The sequence below is a fragment of the Xenopus laevis genome, chromosome 8L (genome assembly GCF_017654675.1).
Source record: "Xenopus laevis strain J_2021 chromosome 8L, Xenopus_laevis_v10.1, whole genome shotgun sequence".
NCBI classification, from domain to species: Eukaryota; Metazoa; Chordata; class Amphibia; order Anura; family Pipidae; genus Xenopus; species Xenopus laevis.
Genome location: NC_054385.1, coordinates 116,344,999 through 116,365,591, shown reverse-complemented (window position 1 = coordinate 116,365,591; position 20,593 = coordinate 116,344,999). Strand labels below are relative to the sequence as shown.

The following is a 20,593-nucleotide window of genomic DNA, read 5'->3' as shown; positions in this document are numbered from 1 at the left end:
AGCTGCGGAATAATCCAGGACTTTGTTGGTTGCTTATAGTATATCCTGGTCACTGAAGTTAAGCAAGGGGACTAGGAAAGGCCGGGGAGGAGTTCTGGGGGGGGCCTTCTCCCTGAAACATAGTGTGCTCGCTCAACTGCGTAGAAGGGTGGAAAGGGGGCCAAGTGGAATGCCAAGGGGTTATTCCCTCCCGTAATTCACACATTAATAGGCTGTTGACTATATTCTGTTTTCAATCTCATGGATTCGCTCAGATATATTCTGAAGGTCAGTCAGGAGAAGAGAGAGAGGTCAATCTTCACTTCCTCTAGTTTTTTGGAGAATGATGGCATGCAGTCTGCAGCTGTGTTGTAACCTCTGACTGTGGTGATGGGGAGTCTGTGGCGACAGCTTGACTGTCCTTCAGGTGGGAGTCATTTTGTGGAGCTTACATTGCAAACTGCTTACGTTTAGATGCCATATCGGACTTTGGCTACTGTGTTTTGTTGCCTCCCATCTTCTGGAGGAAAGGGTAGTGGTTTTGGCACTAGGGTAGGATACCCAAGACAGGCTATAGTACACAGGGCTCTCACAGTTTCACACTACATTTGTTTAGTGTGCTTTCTTGGCCATTTTACCATTGTGCAATCTCAGCTTCGTGGGGTATTAGGCCTGACTAAGTTTCATTTCTTATTGCTGCTTGTCACTTTCTTATTTGCCAGAGTTTGAGGCAGTAAAAGTCAGGCTTTGTAAGCTTGCGGTGGCCAGGACTGCTGTTCTGGTTGGGCTGTGTTCGGGATCACTCGTATGGAGTCCCCGGCTTCACTCTTTACTGTAGGCCTCATCCGGATCTTGGGCTCTGCTGACGCTGGGAAGTCGGTTTTGCCCTCTACTTGTGGCAGATGTTCTCCCAGAAATTGGTGCAGGCCTGTCTATACAGTGGGGATGGCAACAGTACCCTGGCAGCACCTCAGAATTGCATCCTTGCTGCTGCCTGGTCTCTATTTTAATTCAATCCATGCAACATTCTAGCTTAGACCATGTGAGTTTTAATGCTGTCATACATGACTTCTTAAAGAGAAACTCAAAAGCCATCAGATTCCTGAAATAATTAATTAAATAATCAAATAAGTGAATACATATATCAATCTGTTAATAGAAAAATAATATATGCATAGATGGAAAAAGTTAATATATTCATAAATCTCTCCTTATTTAGTACAGTTACTGAGTCCAACACTCTTGGCATTTAAAATGTCTGGGAATGACTGTTTGCTCAGGATGTTAACTACTTAAATAAATAAAAAAAAGAGTTGATAGTTCTAGTAGTATACTAGAAAGAATGTGTTTCCAAAGTATGTCAGTTCATCTATAGGTTCCACTTTTGTTGAAGTTCTACAGTGGGGAGGATAATTTAAAGATCTAATGTGTGTGTTCTGTTCCAGTTTTGGATGCCCTGAGGTGTGATAGGGTTGAGTTTATAAATGGTAAAAGTAAATCATGTAAGTTTTTGTGGCTCAATCTCCAATTGTTTTATATTAAAAAAATATTGCTTTAAACAGCAGGCTAAGCATGGTTCCATTTTGCCGAGGAACCCCTTTGTTGACATACATAGAGCCTGGGTTCACTGAATTTATACTAATGAACCTTACTGTCTCCCATTCTAATGTGTATTAATTTAACTTGGCTGTGAATTAAAGGACACCTGTGAATTAAATGTCACCCTCAAATTGTTCCCCTCATCAGAGGTGTGGGCTAATACATGGGCAAACAATAGTTTGTTTTTTTAATGGCCCCTGCAAGTCCTAGCCCACCAACATAGAGAGGGAAGTTATCAGCTTCTACCAAATTTGTGCCTCAACTTTCTGAATTTAAGGGACATCTTTACATCTTGATTCCTTAAAGCATAAATAATTGGATTAAGGAAAGGCGTGATTATTGTGTATAGTACAGCCGTTTGTCTGTCTTGTTCTAGGCTATCACTTGTGGCAGGTCTTAGGAATCTGATTGTGAGAGGACCATAGTAAAGGAGTACAACAATGAGATGAGAGGTGCAGGTAGAAAATGCTTTCCGCCTTTCATTAGATGAACGAATTTTCAAGAGATGGGTGCCAATCAACGAATAAGAAAGAAAGATAAGACAAAATGTACTGACAGCTATAAATCCGGTTATAATAACAACTAAACTTTCATTGAGACTAGTATCTGCACAAGCTAGCTTAAGAAGTGGTTTAATGTCACAGAAAAAGTGACTAACTTCATTAAGCCCACAAAAAGGTAACTTGGAGGTTAGAATTGTGTGTGTCAATGAATAGCCAAAGCTCACCATCCAACAGCTGGAGATAAGCTGGAAACAAACTCTTTTCACCATAATTATGTTATATCTCAATGGGTTGCATATTGCCACATATCTATCATAAGACATGGCAGTAAGAAGTAGGGCCTCAGTACACCCAAAGAAGTGGAAGAAATAGATTTGCACTATGCAACTCTTTAAATATATCTTTGAGATTTTTTTCACTAAACCAGCCATCATTTTAGGGACTGTGGTGGATGAGTAGACAATGTCAAAAAAAGACAGGTTTCCAAGAAATAAATACATTGGAGTGTGAAGATGCCGGTCTGTGATAACCACTGCTATGATACAAAGGTTGCCCAATAAGGTAAATAAATAAAGAAGAAGGAATACTATAAACAGTATAACACGAAAATATGCAATGCTGGTTACTGGCAACAGGGTGAATTCTGTTACTGATGTCAGATTTCTTCCCTCCATCTTCCAACGAGCGTGGATGGATCTAGAGTAGACAACAACGGCTGTTTCAGTTTCTCAAATCTGTATATTATTATGACATTTTGTTAGATTATGACAATCATACTATTCTTATTAGTGTTTTTTGTTACGCTGTTGACCTGTGGAGATAATTACAGATGTCCTTCATTGATTGATGCTAGTGGAAAGTTTAGAAGGAAAATGTTTCTTCTATGCGTAAAGTGATTTATAGCAGATAACGCTTATTTAATTCTATAATAGACTTTTTTGTGGTTCTCAATTTTTATCTTCTGTAGTTCTTTGGTTAAGTATATAAACAGTGATCTGAAGGCAGGATTTTTACCATACCTGTCACGGTCGGCACCCAACACCAGAACAAATGGCAAGCACCCTGGTCTTGGCTCGTGCTTCACCTGTAGTGTGACCGCCTTTGGCCTCGGGAGCAGCCCTCAGCTACTTGGATGCCACCAGGACTTAAACGAGAGGTGCAAGGCTAAAGGTTCTGGATAAGCAGAGGGGCACGACTGTTAGCAAAGTCTTTGGGCAGAAGGTCGTGGTACAAGGTGTTAGACAGAATCATAGTTGGAACTGGCCGGGTCGAGGCAGGCAAAAAGTGAGCGTAAACAAATCAGGCCAGGTCTGGGCAGGCAGTGTTCAAAGTGAGGTCAGGCAGGCAAGGGTCAAAACCGGGAGATCAATCAGAAGGATATAGCAGAAGAGATAGTTGAAATTCAGGCAATGGATCAGGATACAGAGGTCAGAATCGTCAGGAACAGGCAGGGGTCACAACAGATAGTCAGAATCAAGCTCAGAATCAGAATAGCAGAAGCTAAAGGCACCAGGAACAAATCTATAACGGGCAATGAGAATCTGCATAATGGTCCTTTAAATATTTTCAAATTTTGCGCCATTGCGTGCTGACATCATCACGCCAGCGCGCATGCGCCAATATACACAGCAGAGATGCGCGCATCCTTAGCAATCAGCGCGCCAAGAGAGAGGATGTGGCTCTGTACATCATATTGAATGTAATTTTAAGATAATTTTAAAATAAACACCCTTTTCAAATCAGGCATGGGATTCATTATCTGTAAACCTGTAATCCAGAAAGCTCCAAATTAAAGGAAAGCCACCACCCATAGACTCCATTTTAATCAAATAATCAACATTTTTAAAAATGGTTTCCTTTTTCTCCGTAATAATAAAACAGTACTGTGTACTTGATCCCACTAAGATAATTAATCCATATTTGAGGCAAAGCATAACCATTGAGTTTATTTAATGTTTAAATGATTTTCTAGTAGACTTAAGATGGCCATAGACGTGTAGTTTTACCTTCATATCAGACAAACGACCGTTCGATGCCATCTCCTGACCTGCCACTAAGCTTTCAGATAAAATAAAGTAATAAAAGAACAGATCAGCCGATGTCCTGCCCCTGACAGCAATCGTACTAAAGTTATGTCCGACAAAAGCTGGTGACAGTCTCCCACTGATCAGATCGGCAATACACGCAGAGATATTATCGGTAGCCAATAGAAATTATCTAACCTCTCCAATCGTCTGATCAAATCGTTGCGTCTATGGCCTGTTTTAAAGGGGTGGTTCACCTTTAAGGTAACTTTTATATACAATTCTAAGCAACTTTTCAATTGGTTTTCATTATTTATTTTTTATAGTTTTATAGTTATTTGCCTTCTGACTCTTTGCAACTTTCAAATGGGCGTCGCTGACTCCCTTATAAAAATACAAATGCTCTGTAAGGCTACAAATGTATTGTTATTGTTACTTTTTATTACTGATCCTTCTATCCTAGTTACCAGATTGGGTAAGATGCAATTTGAAGAGCTGCTGAATAAAAAGCTAAATAACTCAAAAACCTTCAATAATAAAAAATTAAAACAGACTGCAAATTGTCTTAGAATATCACTCTCTACATCATACTAAAAGTTATCTCAAAGGTGAACCACCCCTTTAAAGTATGGAAATCCCAATTATGGAAAGATAAAAGCCCCAGGTGCCAAACAGTCTAGATAATAGGTCCAATACCTGTATACAACAAGCATAATTAGTAACACAAAATGTTTAAGATTAAATATGCAAGAAAAGTAAACATTGTTTCTACTTGCATCAATTTGCAAAACATTACATCAAAATGTTTATTTTCAAGTCAAAAAGAAATACATTTTGATCCTTGAAAAAATCGAATATTGTTGTCTCCCGTTTCAATTCTTAATATAATTTAGGCTTTTACCTGTATTTCATGAACAGTGTGTTCCTATTTCATGAACAGTGTGTTTCCCTGAAAAATCAAAATGTACATTTCTGTTTACTTATATATTATATATATATATATGATTAAAAACAACTTACACATGTATAAAAAGGAAAAATGTATCAAAAAATAGACATGGGTCCTTGAAATATTTGATTTTCTAATAATTAATAAATATGGGAAAATAAATATTCAAATACAAAATAAAGAATCCTTTACTATGCTAAAACAAAGTTGACATACTGTAGATTGGTGATGTGCACAAGCAGGAGGCAGAGGGTAGAGGGTTGGGTGTCAAGGAGAAACAGTTTCTTGCCAACCTTGATTTTTGGTGAAATGAAAGAAATTCTACATTTTAGACTGATTTAACAAACACAGTATTTTGAAAATTAAATTGTTTCTCACCTACATGGCTCTCAGACAGAGGGATACTTATTTATGTTTTTCTGTATAGCACAGTAAAAGATGTTGTAGTCCTAGTGGAGCTTTTACATTGTATTGTAACATCCTCAACTGCAGGACTTTTATAGTCTACCAAAGGATATTATTGTGGTGGAATCTTAATTGCTTAAATACCTAGGGTACAGGCCTGATTTATATAATTAACTAAATTACGTAAACACTTGCCTTTAATGTCTAACAAAAAATAGCTATAAAATAACGAAGACTATTAATATTCAATTGGTTTTGATTATTTCTACAACCCAACAGTAAATGAACATGTCATATCATCCCTGAAAGTTTTTGAGTCACTTTAAGCACTGCAAAGGGGTTACCAGTATTAAAATACTATAATAAATAAAATAGGGTTTAAAAGAATATTCTTACACATATTTGAGAGCTCAAATTTTGCTCTGCTCCTAAGCGTTGAGCTCTAAACTTTCTCTGAAAGCAATAGGAGAACAAAAAATATACTTAGGGAGACATGGGCAAACAAACCTAATATCACAATGTTTAATGCCAAGCATCAGAGTGTACAAGTCACTGCCATTAGACTCTTGAGCAATGTAAATTTGTTTTCTTGAGTAATGATGGGCGAATAAATTCATCTGGCACAAATTCGCGGTGAATTTCCATGTTTCGCCGCCTGCAAATACATTTGCTAATCTCCAGCGAAAATTCCCGGGCAAAATTTCGTTGGCATCAAAAAAATTCTGGATGCGCCGCGCATCAACACTATTCTGACGCCCATTGAATTTAACGCCAGCGTCAAAATTAAGGTGAGCGAATTTTTTGTCAATTTCCAATTTTCACAATTTTTTCGCGGAAATTTAAGATTTTCAGGATTTTTTCATGAAACTTTCTGATTTTCACGATTTTCCCCGCAAATGGTTCAGTGAAGCGAAACAGGAGAAACTCACCCATCACTATTTTTGAGAGGTAAATGGCATTTATCACCTGCCAGTCTTTTCATTTTGTGTTTCAAACTGAATTCAAGACAAGGTTGATTCCCAGCAATGGTGCACAACTTAATTTGAGGTTTAATGGAAGCAGACTCCACCATTCTAAAATGGAAAGACTTGCCAGAAGACTAGAGGCTGTAAAGCAATAAGGGAAAACAACTTTTTGTATGTTATAGAATTACTAATCCTAAGAAACTTTTTAATTTGTTTTTTTTTTCCTTTTTTCTAATTATAATTTTTGAATTATTTGCCTTCTTCTTCTTCTGACTCTTTCCAGGTTTCAAATGGTCTATGTGGTGTGTAATTTGGGCACAATTAAGACTGATGGCTCTAGCTAAGTGTTTTTCAAACTGTGAAGGTAATGTCATTTGTGAATTTGTGAAGCTCATTCTCCTGCTGCTTTTGACACAGTAGATCGTCATCTCCTTTGTGTCATTCTTCTCTCCCTTGGCATACAAGTTACAGAACCTTCACCTCTTAAATCACTTAAACTCTCTGTTGGGTTCCCTCCCACTACTCTTCTGCATCTCTGGATCAAGGCATCAGCTCCTTTGGCTTTCAATACATCTATATGCTGTTGATACCCAAATCCATCTCTCTTGCCCTGATTTTTCTCTTCTGTCATGTCTTACGTGTCCCGCTGCCTCTCTGCTGTAGCCTCACGGATGACTTCTTGTTTTGAAAAACTTAACCTGGAAAAAACAGAAATGATTTCCTCTCTACCCAACCACATGCCCTGCCCCAATAGGGTTTGTTACTGTAAACAATGCTATCATTCATTCTAGGATGATGGTTTACTGTCTTCAAGTCAAATTTGATTCTGCATTCATTTATTCCTCACATCCAATCTCTTGCAAAATCTGCTGATTAAATCTCAAAAATATTATAAGAATATGCCCCATTCTCAGGCATGAAATAACAAAAATACTAGTCTTCTCATTAATCATCTTCCAATAGACTATTGCAACCTCCTCCTTATTGGCCTACCACTCATTTGTTTATCCCCTCTACAATCCCTCCAGAATTCAAATGCAGAGCTCATTTTATAGTTGTAAAACTACCTCTACTGCATCTCTCTAAAACTCCATGCAGTAGATACTTTGCATCAACTTTATTTTCAGCCTCACCTATAAGGTTTTCAATAACAATACTCCACCTTACATTTCAAATCTCATCTCCAGGTACACTCCAAATTAACCACCTCACTCCTTAAACTTTCTTCTGCCCTAGTAATCTGCAGCCTGGGTATTGACTATGATAACCATTGCCTTGGTCAAAATGTGCATAAGAACCTGACTACGTTTGAGGAACCCTAATAGTCAAATACAATAAGTTTATTTATTTTTTCCTGTTATGTTTAACTTTCACTTCCTTCCACTTAACTCTCTCTCTTTTTGGGGCATAATCCACTTTATTAACTGGTGGATATAACTACATTCAATTCATAGGTCTGTACCAGTAAACTACAGTGCAATCGAGAATCATATTGTATTAAAAAACTGCAACAAGAGAAATCCTTGATCATCAACTTTAATTGGGGCATCCCAAAAAATGACTTTTCTTGTATTTGCATTTCCACTTTAGCAGTAATTAAATACTTTTGTACTTTTTCTTTACAGGTTTGGATCACACAGGATGATTAGTAGATGTTAGATGTATCCGGTTAGATTTTTTTTTGAATGTCTTATAAAGACATAAGAAACGATGTCATAGGAAACAAGCAGGCTTATTAGAAGCCAGATATAGGGGGGCAGCTATCAATATCCCTGTATTATGATATAATTGTATTAAATCATTTGTAAGGAATATAGGCTTTATTTTGAATCCAGGCACACAGTGCTACACTCTATTACCTGTTAAAATGAATGACATACCAACCATGCCATGTGAAGAAATGTCAAAAGTGAGTCTGTTCTAGTGTATATACCCCTTTATCCCATACCTTTTGTCTACAAATGTTTTAAAAATGGGATGCACAATGTGATACTATTATATCAATGTGTGTAGTGTATTGTTCTGATAAAGACACTGCACTCTCAAATTATAATGCAGGTATGGGACCTGTTATCCAGAATACTTGGGACTTGGGGTTTTCCAGATAATCGATCTTTCTGTCATTTGGATCTTCATACCTTAAGTTTACTATAAAATAATTTAACCATGGAATGAACCCAATAGACTGGTTTTATCTCCAATAAGGATGAATTATATCTTAGTTTTAATCAAGTTTGATTAATAAGGAAACAGATTTAAAAAATTTGGGCTATTTGGATAAAATAGAGACAGCCTTCCCATAATTCGGAGATCCCACCATACCTGTACCAATTATTGTTACAGGGGGGGCTTCTTTGGCTGACAGTTTATGGTATCACTGCAAGGGGCCCCACAGTGAGCAACACTTTCCTTGTCCTTAGAAAAGAAAGACTTATTTGTTTAAAATCAGGAATTTAACTACAGGAATTGACACTGACACTGAGTTCTATCTATAAAGTAACCTGAATTATGGATTCCATATCTGTATATTATACAGTAAATATGTGCCAACACCTGCAAAAATGTAAGTGAAAAAAGCAGAGCTTGCAGAGAGTGCCAATGTCCCCACCCAGCCAGATCCTTACCTTGATGTGGTATGGAGGCTTACCAATTTTATGATCATAACTTTATAACTAAAAACCCCTGTTTTTGTAAATACATGCACTTGCATAGATGCTATATTACTTATAAAACAGGGGACCAGGGAATGTGCATTGTTCAATCCCCTCTCTTTTGTTTGGTTGTAGATAATTTGGCTAGATCAGTTCCACTTCCATTGCGTTTCTATATTTTTACTTAGCCTTGGAGTGCTTCCACAACTAGTGATGGGCGAATTTGCGCCATTTCGCTTCGCCTAAATATTTGCGAATTTCCCACAAAATTTGTGAAACTGCGAAAAATTTGCCAGAGAATTTTTGCGGCCGTTGTTCTAATTCGCGTCTGGTGAATAAATTCGCCCATCACTACCCACAACCCCCATTTTATGTTTGAACCTAGCCAGATCAGTGAATAGTGTGCAAGGGTGCCTAGTGGTGTAAGTATAGAGGAAGGGCCTGAAACAGGGTCTGCTTCTTCTAAAGTTGTATAGAAATCCCCCCTCACAGCACTCTTCTACCTGAGAGCTGACAAGGATCGAGGTACGCAGACAGGCTTTTTTTTTTTGCCATGAAGTTACACAATGGAATGTGTTCTTCAAAGCTAGAGACTGGGAGAACTAAAATGCACAAAGAGGTAGGGGCCGATTCACTAACTTCGAGTGAAGGATTCGAAGGTAAAAAACTTCGAATTTCTAAGTTTTTTTTAGGCTACTTCGACCATCAAATGGGCTACTTCGACCTTCGACTTCAACTTCGAATCGAAGGATTCAAACTAAAAATCGTTCGACTATTCGACCATTCGATAGTCGAAGTACTGTCTCTTTAAAAAAAAACTTCGACCCCGTAGTTCGCCATCTAAAAGCTACCGAAGTCAATGTTAGCCTATGGGGAAGGTCCCCATAGGCTTGGCTAACTTTTTTTGATCGAAGGATATTCCGTTGATCGTTGGATTAAAATCCTTCGAAACGTTCGATCGAAGGAATTATCCTTCGATCGTTCGATCGAACTATCTGCGCTAAATCCTTCGACTTCGATATTCGACTCTTAGTGAATCGGCCCCGTAGTTTCAGGGTTCCACATTTTATACCAAATTTAAAAATAGTTGGGGAGCAACACAAGCATGAAAAATGTTCCTGGGGTGCCAAATAAGGGCTTTTATTGGCCATTTGGTAGTCCCTATGTGGACTGACAGCCTACAGGAGACTCTACTTGGCAGTAGATCTGTTTTTATGCAATGAAAACTTGCTTGGAATTCAAAATTAATAACTTGCTTTGAGGCCACTAGGAGCAACATCCAAGGGAACATGTTGCCCCCACTGGTTAGGGAGGGATCACTGCACTAGAAGGTAGCATCAATAGCTGCTACTGATTTGTTACAAATGTATCACATGCTAATGCCATTAATGTAGTGTTCAATGGTGATCCAAAAGTGACGCCATCCCTACTCTTAAAATGCAACATCTAGATGATTCTGAAAAAACATCACATTAAATAGCATGTGTACTGGAACACGACAAGCACTTGTGCCGGATGCTAGAATTTTGGGAAAAAATGCTGAATTGTATTTTTACTGTATGTGGTGAAATGTCTCTAAAAAATGCACGTTGCACCAAGGACTGCATTTGCAAACAAGCCTTTCTGTATGCAATTAATTCATATTAATACCTAAAATGTACCCGAAAATGTAATGTGTTTATGGCTAATATAGTAAACAACAGGGTAAATTAGGCCGGTATGTAAAAGAAAGGAAGGCTGTAAAATCATAATCCCATCTGAAATAATAACTATCACATTGCACCATAGGGAATAATTAGCTGGGAGTATCGGTATAATAGTTACACTGTAATGAGCTACAAAATCAACAGCTGTGTTAATTGAGACAACAGTGATCTCGAAACAGTTGGAAACTGTAAATATCTCGTTACAGGCCCCAATATATTATTTCTATTCTACAGATTAGATCTTGTTAATGAACCTGTTTGTTTTAAAGCAAAGATAATTGCAACACCAACACACACAGTATTATTTCTTGTCTTCTTAAATGTGACATAAAACTTAAAAAAAAAAAATAAAGTGTAATACTAATCTACTTTTCAATATACATTGGATCACAAAATATCATTGATTTTAAAGTTATTTGTAAATGTAAATTACCAATCTGCTTCATTGTTTCAAAAGTCACAACACCCAGGACAGATCATTGAAAACTGAATAGATTGATACTACTTTCAAAAGTAGATGAGGTTAAAAGAAAGACAACCATTCCTCAAGTTCAGTCTTTGCCAGGGCCTGAACTAATGGTAGGCAGAAGAGGCAAGTGCCCAGGGTGTAAAGGTAAAGGGCACTGGGCATGTACCTCTTCTACTGCCTTCCTTTAGCTCAGGCCCTTGTTTCCTCCAAGTGGACAGCTCTTACATTGTTGCTGCAAATAATCGGAATCCGAATGCGCTCTTCCACTCACGTTAATGTGCGCGCATTGGGGGGAAGTGACCTAGGCATGCCGGCTTGGGCTGGCACTGACATTTGCTCTTGATTTCAGGTACTGTGATTGTAATCTCCTGGGAGGAGACCATTTTCCAGGAGACATCAAATACAAAGGCACAGATTATTTAATGCAATATAATGGGCCTTTGGTCAGTATATTTAGGGCTTTTTCCCTAAATATAAAATACAGAAAATAAAATTCTATGCCGGTCCGACTCTATCGGTGATTTCCTGGTTTTCGTAAACTTTCGTAAAAAGTTTAAATGTGAAATCAGATGACTAATTTACAATTCTCTGAATGTCAACTTTCTTCTTTCTATGTCGCTCTATGCTATAATTTATTTTCATCAAAAAGTTGGAGTAAAGCAATTTTGCCAGTTGAACTTAATCTTTCTGAATTTGGATGTAAGTCCAGTTAAATGGCAATAATAGTGTGAAAAATTTGGAATGGCCTTTTGAAACTCACACAATATCCTTCATTCACTTCAGGGAGAGACCTTGTAAAGGTAGGGGGTAGGAAGGGAGGGTGCAAATTTAAAAAAAAATGGGTGAAATCTGCCATTTTTTTCACTTTTCACCCTGCCACCCACCTCTGGTCACCCACATGAATATAGCATTGTATATGTTCTGTAGCATTGTATTCATGAGAGGTGGAGGCAGTAGGCTGTGATAAGGACAGGGCAGGCCTCAGACTATTGACACTACACTCTGGACCTTGCACCAGCTTTTTTTATCAATTATGAGGTGCAGAGCATGATCACTAAGGGTGTGCACTTCTGTGCCCCTTAATGCTCCTATACTTGTGGCATGGGCACTCGTAAATGAGCCATTTTGTTTATCCCCACTGCAAAAATGTCCTTGCACAGGAATCACATCACATAGGAAACTGGGTTAAATAAAAACCACAGCAACCTGTTTCCTAGTGTTTCTATATAGTGACACAACAATAAACAACTATGTGCAGGGCACATCCGCTATGATTTTTGAAAAATTGCTGTAGGTTTCTGCTCTCAATAACAGAGCACCCTGCATTTGGCAGAACTGTATTCTTGAAAGGAGGCCAGAGGCATGTAGGTATCACCCCTGCATGCCATAATTTGCACATTGCCTTTTATTTGCTGGAACTGCCCTTCTGCCACATTTTTTATACAGCACACTGTGCAGATGCAGCCACATAAGGAACTCATACTTTTAAGACCCTAAGAGCCCAATTCGTTACAGAGGTGTTAAGATAGGTTGAGATCAGGGTTCTAAGGTCATCTCAACAAATCCATTGTGTATGGCCCTCGTAGTATGTCTGTAATATTCATGAATGGCATTGTAAGTCGCAAAAATAATGCCCATAGACTCCAATGGGTGAAAAAAATTGTTGCCCATATACTTCAATGCATTTTGGTGAATTTTCACCTTTTTGTGAATTTTCAGCGAAGCGAAACAGGTCAGAATCACCTAAGGAGCAGGTTTATTAAGGTTCGATTTTTTGTTGTTGCTTTTTTTCAACGTTTATTATACCCCGCCCCTGGAAATAGCTTGAATCCAAAAATACACTAAAACCTGTGGAGGTCATGTAGGAGTCAATGGAAGAGGTCCCTTGAACCATTTGAAGATGGTAATAGCCTTCATGATGTTCAAGTTTCTTTTTCGGTGGGTTTCACTAGAAAACTCCATAAATTAGATAGATTCAAGTTTTTTTTGCCGAAAACTCGATCGTTTTGATTTGTTAACCTCAAACTCACTGATTTTTGTTTTTTCTTAAATTAGAAAACATTCGAGTTGTGAGTTCATTCAAGGTTTTAAAATGCTCACATAGCTCTAAAATTTGACCTTAGATAAATAACCCCCTAATTGTAAGCTGTAGTCGAAAACAAGAAAAACAACCCTCCACCTACTAAATAGCCTTCTCTTAGTACAGTGATTTCCAACCAGTGGCTCATGAGGAACATGTTGCTCTCTGACCACTTGTATGTTGCATCCAATGGCCTTAAAGTAGGTGCTGGCTTGAAGGAAAGCTCTAGTTGTATAAAAACCATATGTTTTGTCAAACAGACCCTCTGGTAGGCTGCCAGTCCACATAGAGACTATAAAAAGCCACATTTGACACCCAGGAACTTCTTGCATGCTTATGATGCTCTCCAACCATTTTTTACATTTGAGTGAGGTTGACCAGTAAAAAAGGTTGGAGATCCCTGTCCTAGAATATGCCAAACCCAGACTTTCTGTCACACTGTCTTAATCAAAGGCAGTGACCCTTACACCACCACATCCAACTACTGGCATTGCCCATGATGAAGCTAGGCTTGTGGGCAACTGCTGACCCATAAAGAACCCTAGTTCACTAGTTATAGTTCTTGTTCTGAAGTTGCTTTCTGAGGCACTTTTGAACTTGGCAGTGGGTGTTCATACTGAGGATATCATTTTAGATGGAAAAACTTATGGCTAAAAATGTGCCAAGATATTTTGGACATATAGGGCCAAATTCATTGAAAAAAAGCTTCATTAGATTTGCAAGTGTTTCTTGCCTCACATTGGGTATAAAGCATAGGCAAACTGTTATGAACTAAAAAGCTATTCATGTGATAATTGGTTATTTGATATATGGCAAGCACTGTTATGTAAAAATTGGCATGAAATAGATCAAGATGCCAACTGGTGCCTAAAAAGATCATAGCCCCAGGGCCATATGTTCTATATTCCCTTTAGTTCTTTGATCCTATGCTTTCATGGCAAATGCATGGCATAATCAAAGAGATGGCAATAATAGGGTTTGATATGGACCTGATGAAAACAACAGGCCTTTTTGTACAGGTATGTATCTGGAGCCCATTATCTAGAAAGTTCCAAATTATAGAAAGACAGAAATCTCCAATAGACTAAATTATAATCAAATAATTAAAAGATTTAGAAATTATTTCCTTTTAATCCGTAATAATAACACAGTACTTCACCTTGTAGTTAATCCCAATTTAGATATAATTGTCCCTTGTTGGCGGTAATACAATTCCATTAGGTTTATTTAATGTTTAAATGATTTTTTTTAGTAGACCGAAAGTATGGAGATCTAAAATATGGAAAGATCCCTTATTCATAAAACCCCAGGTTTGGAGCATTCTGGATTATAGATCTCATACCTGTATGTAGTTATATATACAGTAAGTTATCTTTTACTTTGTGCCACATTGATTGCTTGTACATCCAGTGATATAGATTTTAATAATTGATAGAAAATTACAAAAACCCTGAACATTCTTTTACCATGTGAAACGGATGAATGGATATAATATTGTTGTATACTGTACATGGATATGGTTTTTGCATTTTATAGCTTTTGAACTTTTCAATACACTGAGACATAATTAATCCTTGTATCTTCAAAAACTTTAACTTGCAGTTACAGAGTTAAAAATCTTTTAATTATGAAGTTTGTTAAGTCTCACACCAATCAGACAATTGCAATTGTTTTGGTTTCAGAGGACAATGCCTCCAATGGGGATTAGCACTGTTACAGTATATTAACACAGATTTTAAAAAGGATGTAAATTATGACTTGTAAATCTTGAATGTACCAACTTTATGTTTATTGAACACATTTTATAGCAGGTAAATATTTTAATTTATGTTTGCAAAATGTCACCATATATTTGTTAATTTCACCAATTATAGAGAATAGAATAGAATCTGGGTTTGCACCTTGCTATGCCTTCTTCATGCAAAAGACAAAATCCAAACACCTGATATAAAAGCAATGGTGTTACAATGACTCTGCTATATATTGATGTGCATCCAGGACAGAATTTACCCCATAGCTCCCTCTTAATGACATTCAAGATGTCTCACTACAATTTGGAACCCAGTTTGTGGATAATAACAGGAGACCAGAACCAATAGGCTGCAATCAAAAGAATAAAGACAATGGCCTCAACAAGAAATGCATAAGGAGCAAATGTATTTACAATACCTTTATACAAAGGAAAACACCTTCTGTTTATGTATCTCCTGATAATTGATGTTTTTGAAAGCCAACCATGTGTTTTTTGACTCCTTGACTTGAGCTATATGATGTTCTATAGACATATGGTTGTTATTAATTCCAGTTTTGGAATGGAGCTGACATTGTATACACAGTTGTGTTGGCATTTTAGTTTTAATTACTACAACACCTAATGAAAGTCATCACAGAATGCTAGTTTAGTTTATCGGAAGAATGTCTCTGCAGAGGGACATGTATATACAAAACAACAGAGATCTGAAATAAATCTGATTAGTAGAAATTAACTCTAAAAATGTAATGGATTTCATTTTTATCTGGAAGCATGGATAGCTACATCTTCTCCCAATACAGGTATGGGATCCATTATCCATAATTCTGTTATCCAGAAAGCTCCGAATTATGAGAAAGCCATCTCCCATAGACTCAATTTAAATAAAATAATTAAACATTTTTAAAATGATTTATTTATTCTCTGTAAAAATAAGACAATACCTTGTACTTGATCCTAACTAAGATACAATTAATCCTAATTGGAGGCAAAACAATCATTTTGGGTTTATTAAAGGTTTAAATTATTTTTAGTAGACTTATGGAGTTCCAAAATATGAAAAGACCCCTTATCCAGAAAACCACAGATACCATGCATTCTGGATGAAAGATCCCATACTAGTATTATGTATTAAACATCTTTAAAAAAAAAAATAGAACATGAATAGAACTAGGAAAAATCTGTGATTTATTTTGGTTTCTTCCTATTAACATTGCCTTTAGTTTAATGGAACCTGGAAGTGGAATTTAGGGGCAGATTTATCAAGGGTCGAATTTCGAAGTACAAAAAACTTTGAATTTCGACCCTGCGGTCGAATAAAAATCATTCGATAGAACAATTAAATAGTTCGAATTGAACGATTCAAACGATTTTAGCGATCGATCAAAGGATTTTTATTCGATGTGCAAAAATGTTGTAGAAGGTCCCCACAGGCTAAAATAGCACTTTGGCAGGTTTAATTTGGCGAAGTATTGAAGTCGAAGTTTTTTTAAAGAGACAGTACTTCGATTATCGAATGGTCAAATATTCTAACGATTTTTACTTCGAATCGAAGTCGAAGTTCATTCGCAGTCATAGTATCCTATTCGATGGTTGAAGTATCCAAAAAATTACTTTGAATTTTGAATTTTTTGACTTTGAAAATTCCCTCAAATTCACTCGACCCTTAATAAATCTGCCCCTTAATGTCCATTGTCCTAAAAAAGCAGCAGGGTTCAAAACAACCCTATCTGCCACTTGTAATAGACACATATTGGAAATTATCTAACTGACAGACCTGGTGGTGGTGGCAAGTGGTCTAAGACTATCATTTCTGAGAAGTGCTCAAGGTGAACAAAGGCACGTTGATGCAATTTTTGAGTAGAAGATGTTATAAGTAAAATTACATGTATACAAATCAGTCATCCATTTACAGAAGCTCTAAACTCTAAGCTCTAATTCACAGACAAATTTAATAGCTGTTATTTACACAGTTCAGTTTAATATTCAACAATGACGTGACTTTGACCAAATTTTTTGTTTGTAGCAGGATGTGCTTTCAAAGAATCTAATATTATATTGGCACATCTATGCAATAAATACATCTTCGTTTTTTTTGAAAATGACTAATTCAATTTCTAACTAAATTACAGGAGAATGTTACCATCAGCCGCAACTAAAAGAATGGAAAAATATTCCATCTCATCAAAATGAGATTTTTTTCTATTCAGATATGTTCTTGGCGCACAATGGAAGACTTCAACCAGACAATGGTAAAGGATTTCATCCTACTGGCATTTTCCAGTTTCCCCCAGTTGCAGGCTCTCCTTTTCATTGTGGTCCTAGTCATGTGCATGATAAGTATCACTGGGAACTTGTCGATTATCATCCTTGTTAAGATTGAACATTCTCTTCATACCCCTATGTATTTTTTCATCAGTGTCTTTGCAGGATTAGAAATTCTCTTTATGTCTGTCACCATACCCAAATTACTAGCTAATCTTGTTGCCAACTACAAACACATTGCTTTCATTGAGTGTTTTGCTCAGCTTTATGCTTTTAATGCTTTTGGCGTCACAGAATGTTGTCTTCTTGCTGTCATGGCCTTTGATAGAGATTTGGCAATTAATAACCCGCTACGATATGGAGCCATTATGAGCCACAGGCTCTGTTTAACGTTAGCTGTAATTCCATGGGTCGGTGGTTTTATCATTGGGATCATCCCTATAATATTCACTGCTGACTTGGATTTCTGTGCTTCCAAAGAGGTCAATCATTTCTTCTGTGACTTGGCTGCTCTTCAGAATCTGTCATGTTCCAACCCTATCATCAGCAATGTAGCAACAAGCATCATAACTGTATTTGCCGGTCTTGCACCTTTTATGCTTATTATAGGGCTTTATATCCATATAATTATAACTATCTCCAAAATTAAGAATGTTGAGGGTAAAAAGAAAGCCTTCTCCACATGCTCGTCCCATCTTATTGTTGCCAGTTTATTTTATGGAACTGTTATCATTATGTACATCAGACCTTCATTCAGTGATTATGACAAGTTCATTGCCCTCATATACACTGTTCTCATACCATTTCTGAACCCATTTATTTATACGCTGAGAAATAAAGATGTTAAGGAGGCCTTCAAAAAATCCATATTTTCAAAATGCCCAACTAAACACATCCACAGATAGACATACTGTATATAAGAAAGTTCAGACTGATAACAAACCAGGAAATCTTTATTATCAATATAATGATTTGCTCCTCAACAGTGACCTTCACATTAAGTGTCCGATGAGTTCCAACAAGAGTTCCCAGTGAGCAGCAGTTTACATATTCTGCTAACATAATCTACCATTGTATATTGCTATATAAATATTTTTTTTAATCTGAAAACATTCACTAAAGCGCGAAACGCCCAACGCTAGAGCATATTCGCCAGCGTGAAGTCATTTTGTTACTTTGCTGATTTACTAACGGGCACTGGCGTAAATTCGCTAGCGAAGCGGACCTACTCTAGCGCTACTTCGCACCCTTATGCCAGACGAAGTTGCGCTTTGGCGAAGGGACATAACTACGCAAATTCACTAACTTGCGCATTTTACTGAACTTTACCTCTTGTGCCGGACTTGCCTTTGCCACCTCAGACCAGGGGAAGTGCAATAGAGTAGATAGGGCTTGCTTCAAAAAAAGTTGAAATTTTTTCTAAGTCCCGAAAAACGCTGGCGTATTTTCCTTTTTTAAGGGTGATCGGCTGAAAAAGATCATAAATTTTTTTGGGGGGCACCCTCCTTCCCCCTACATTTCCTACCATATGGCACCTAAACTATACAGTGGGCACATGTATAGGGCAAAATAACAACTTTATTCTATGAAGCTTTCCCAGGCTTGTGTAGTGTAATGTATTTGCTGTAACATATACGTCCATTGTACTTTAACTTGGCGCCGTATGGAAATTAGGCATCGCTAGCGTAACTTCGCTTTGCTTGATGAATTAACGCTAGCGCAACTTCACTACCGTACGCCTCCCTGAGCGCAAATTCGCATTTTAGTGAATTTGCGTAGCGCTGACGAAACTACGCCTGGTGAAGTGCGGCGAAGAGCGGCGAAGCTGACGCTGGCGCAATTTCGGATCTTAGTGAATATGCCCCTTGGAGACTTCAAATATCAAGTGACAAACCCATTTTATTTAACCTAAGAATTCAGCAATTTGCTTATTGGGAATATTATATATATGGTGTATATATGTATATATATATATATATATATATATATATATATATAAATTTGAGATTCAAGTCATTTACTGTGCACATCAAATTACAACATGAACATTAAATTTAAAGGTACATTTCAGTAACTGGCTACTTGATTACTGTAGTGGCAAGAATTGCATATATATATGAAGAGACATGGACAGTTAGTACTGTACATTTCACCAAATTCAATTACTTAAACACAGGACTTATTTGCAAATGTCATAAGCACACGTGACACCATAATGGAGTGTAAGGACCTGCACTTTCCAAACTAATACAGCATTGCCTGCATCTAGAAGATCTGTATCCATAAGGGGAAGGCTGGGAGTGGCAGACCCCTTCATGCCCCATAACTTGTGCTTGATTCAGATACTTAAGTTAGGAGGAGTAATAGTGAATACAAGGTGCAAAAGAACCCTGTCCTAACTGCCTACCCTATAGAAGACGCAGTTTCACACAGGACACAATTAAGTTATGGGTATTTTATGTGTTGTTAGTTTCAGAAAGTGTTACTCAAAGGAGAAGTTTGCCATTAAATGCAATTTTAGCATGTTACAGAATAGAGAGATGCAGTCTAAGCACTTATTCAATTGGTCTTCAGTTTTATTTTTGTACTATTTTGGAAATATTAGCCTTTCCATTCTACCTCTTCTTCTGCTTTATAGTTGCTGGGGTCTCAGATGGACTTTATTGCTTGTATTTCTATGTAGACACCAGATAAGAATAAAAAACAAATCAGCTCTTTATTGCCATGTTAGTTTCACTATTTTTGAAATGGTATTGTACAGTAGCTCATTCAACAACTTTCTCTCCACCAATCATTCAATCATTCATAATGCCCCTAGTAACATTATAAAATGCAGAGAGCATACTGTATGTAAAAAACTATAAAACTGCCAGTTTGTCTACCCTGGATTGTTAGACTACAAAGTCATTTTTTACATATGATATTAAAGGACAAAACAGCCCGCTTTTCTCCCTTTGTTAGACCATTTTATCCTCTTCCTAATCACTGAGGTTTTTTTCTCCAAATAGTGCTTACTTCAGCTCAGTTCCCTTCAGCATGGAACTTCTTCCCAGGTATAATTGCAGCCACCATATTGCCTTTTATCAATGTAAGAAAGATGGCTCAATCTGAGTATGTGCTAATATCCACCTGCCCACTGACCCTAGATGCTGCAATGTCTCATGGGACATTTAACACCACTGAAGCAAAATGAAGAGGACTCAATCTGCCTGCACCATTATGAGTTTGAGCTATTCCAGGTATAATTA

At 37.2% G+C, this 20,593-nt stretch overlaps 2 protein-coding genes across 2 annotated transcripts; one reads left to right on the top strand and one right to left on the bottom strand.

Moving 5' to 3' along the window:
- Positions 1–1,813: 1,813 nt before the first annotated feature.
- On the bottom strand, positions 1,814–2,755 carry LOC108699058 (olfactory receptor 5V1-like). Its single transcript, XM_018230918.1, has one exon. The coding sequence runs from the start codon at positions 2,753–2,755 to the stop codon at positions 1,814–1,816; it is 942 nt and encodes a 313-aa protein (XP_018086407.1).
- A 14,553-nt stretch (positions 2,756–17,308) lies between these two features.
- Positions 17,309–18,250, top strand: LOC108699057 (olfactory receptor 10C1). Its single transcript, XM_018230917.1, has one exon. The coding sequence runs from the start codon at positions 17,309–17,311 to the stop codon at positions 18,248–18,250; it is 942 nt and encodes a 313-aa protein (XP_018086406.1).
- The last annotated feature ends 2,343 nt before the right edge of the window (positions 18,251–20,593 follow it).

Bases quoted from the DNA above. Each gene is read 5' to 3' on its own strand.
- LOC108699058 (XM_018230918.1), bottom strand. From the start codon at position 2,755: ATGGAGGGAAGAAATCTGACATCAGTAACAGAATTCACCCTGTTGCCA.
- LOC108699057 (XM_018230917.1), top strand. From the start codon at position 17,309: ATGGAAGACTTCAACCAGACAATGGTAAAGGATTTCATCCTACTGGCA.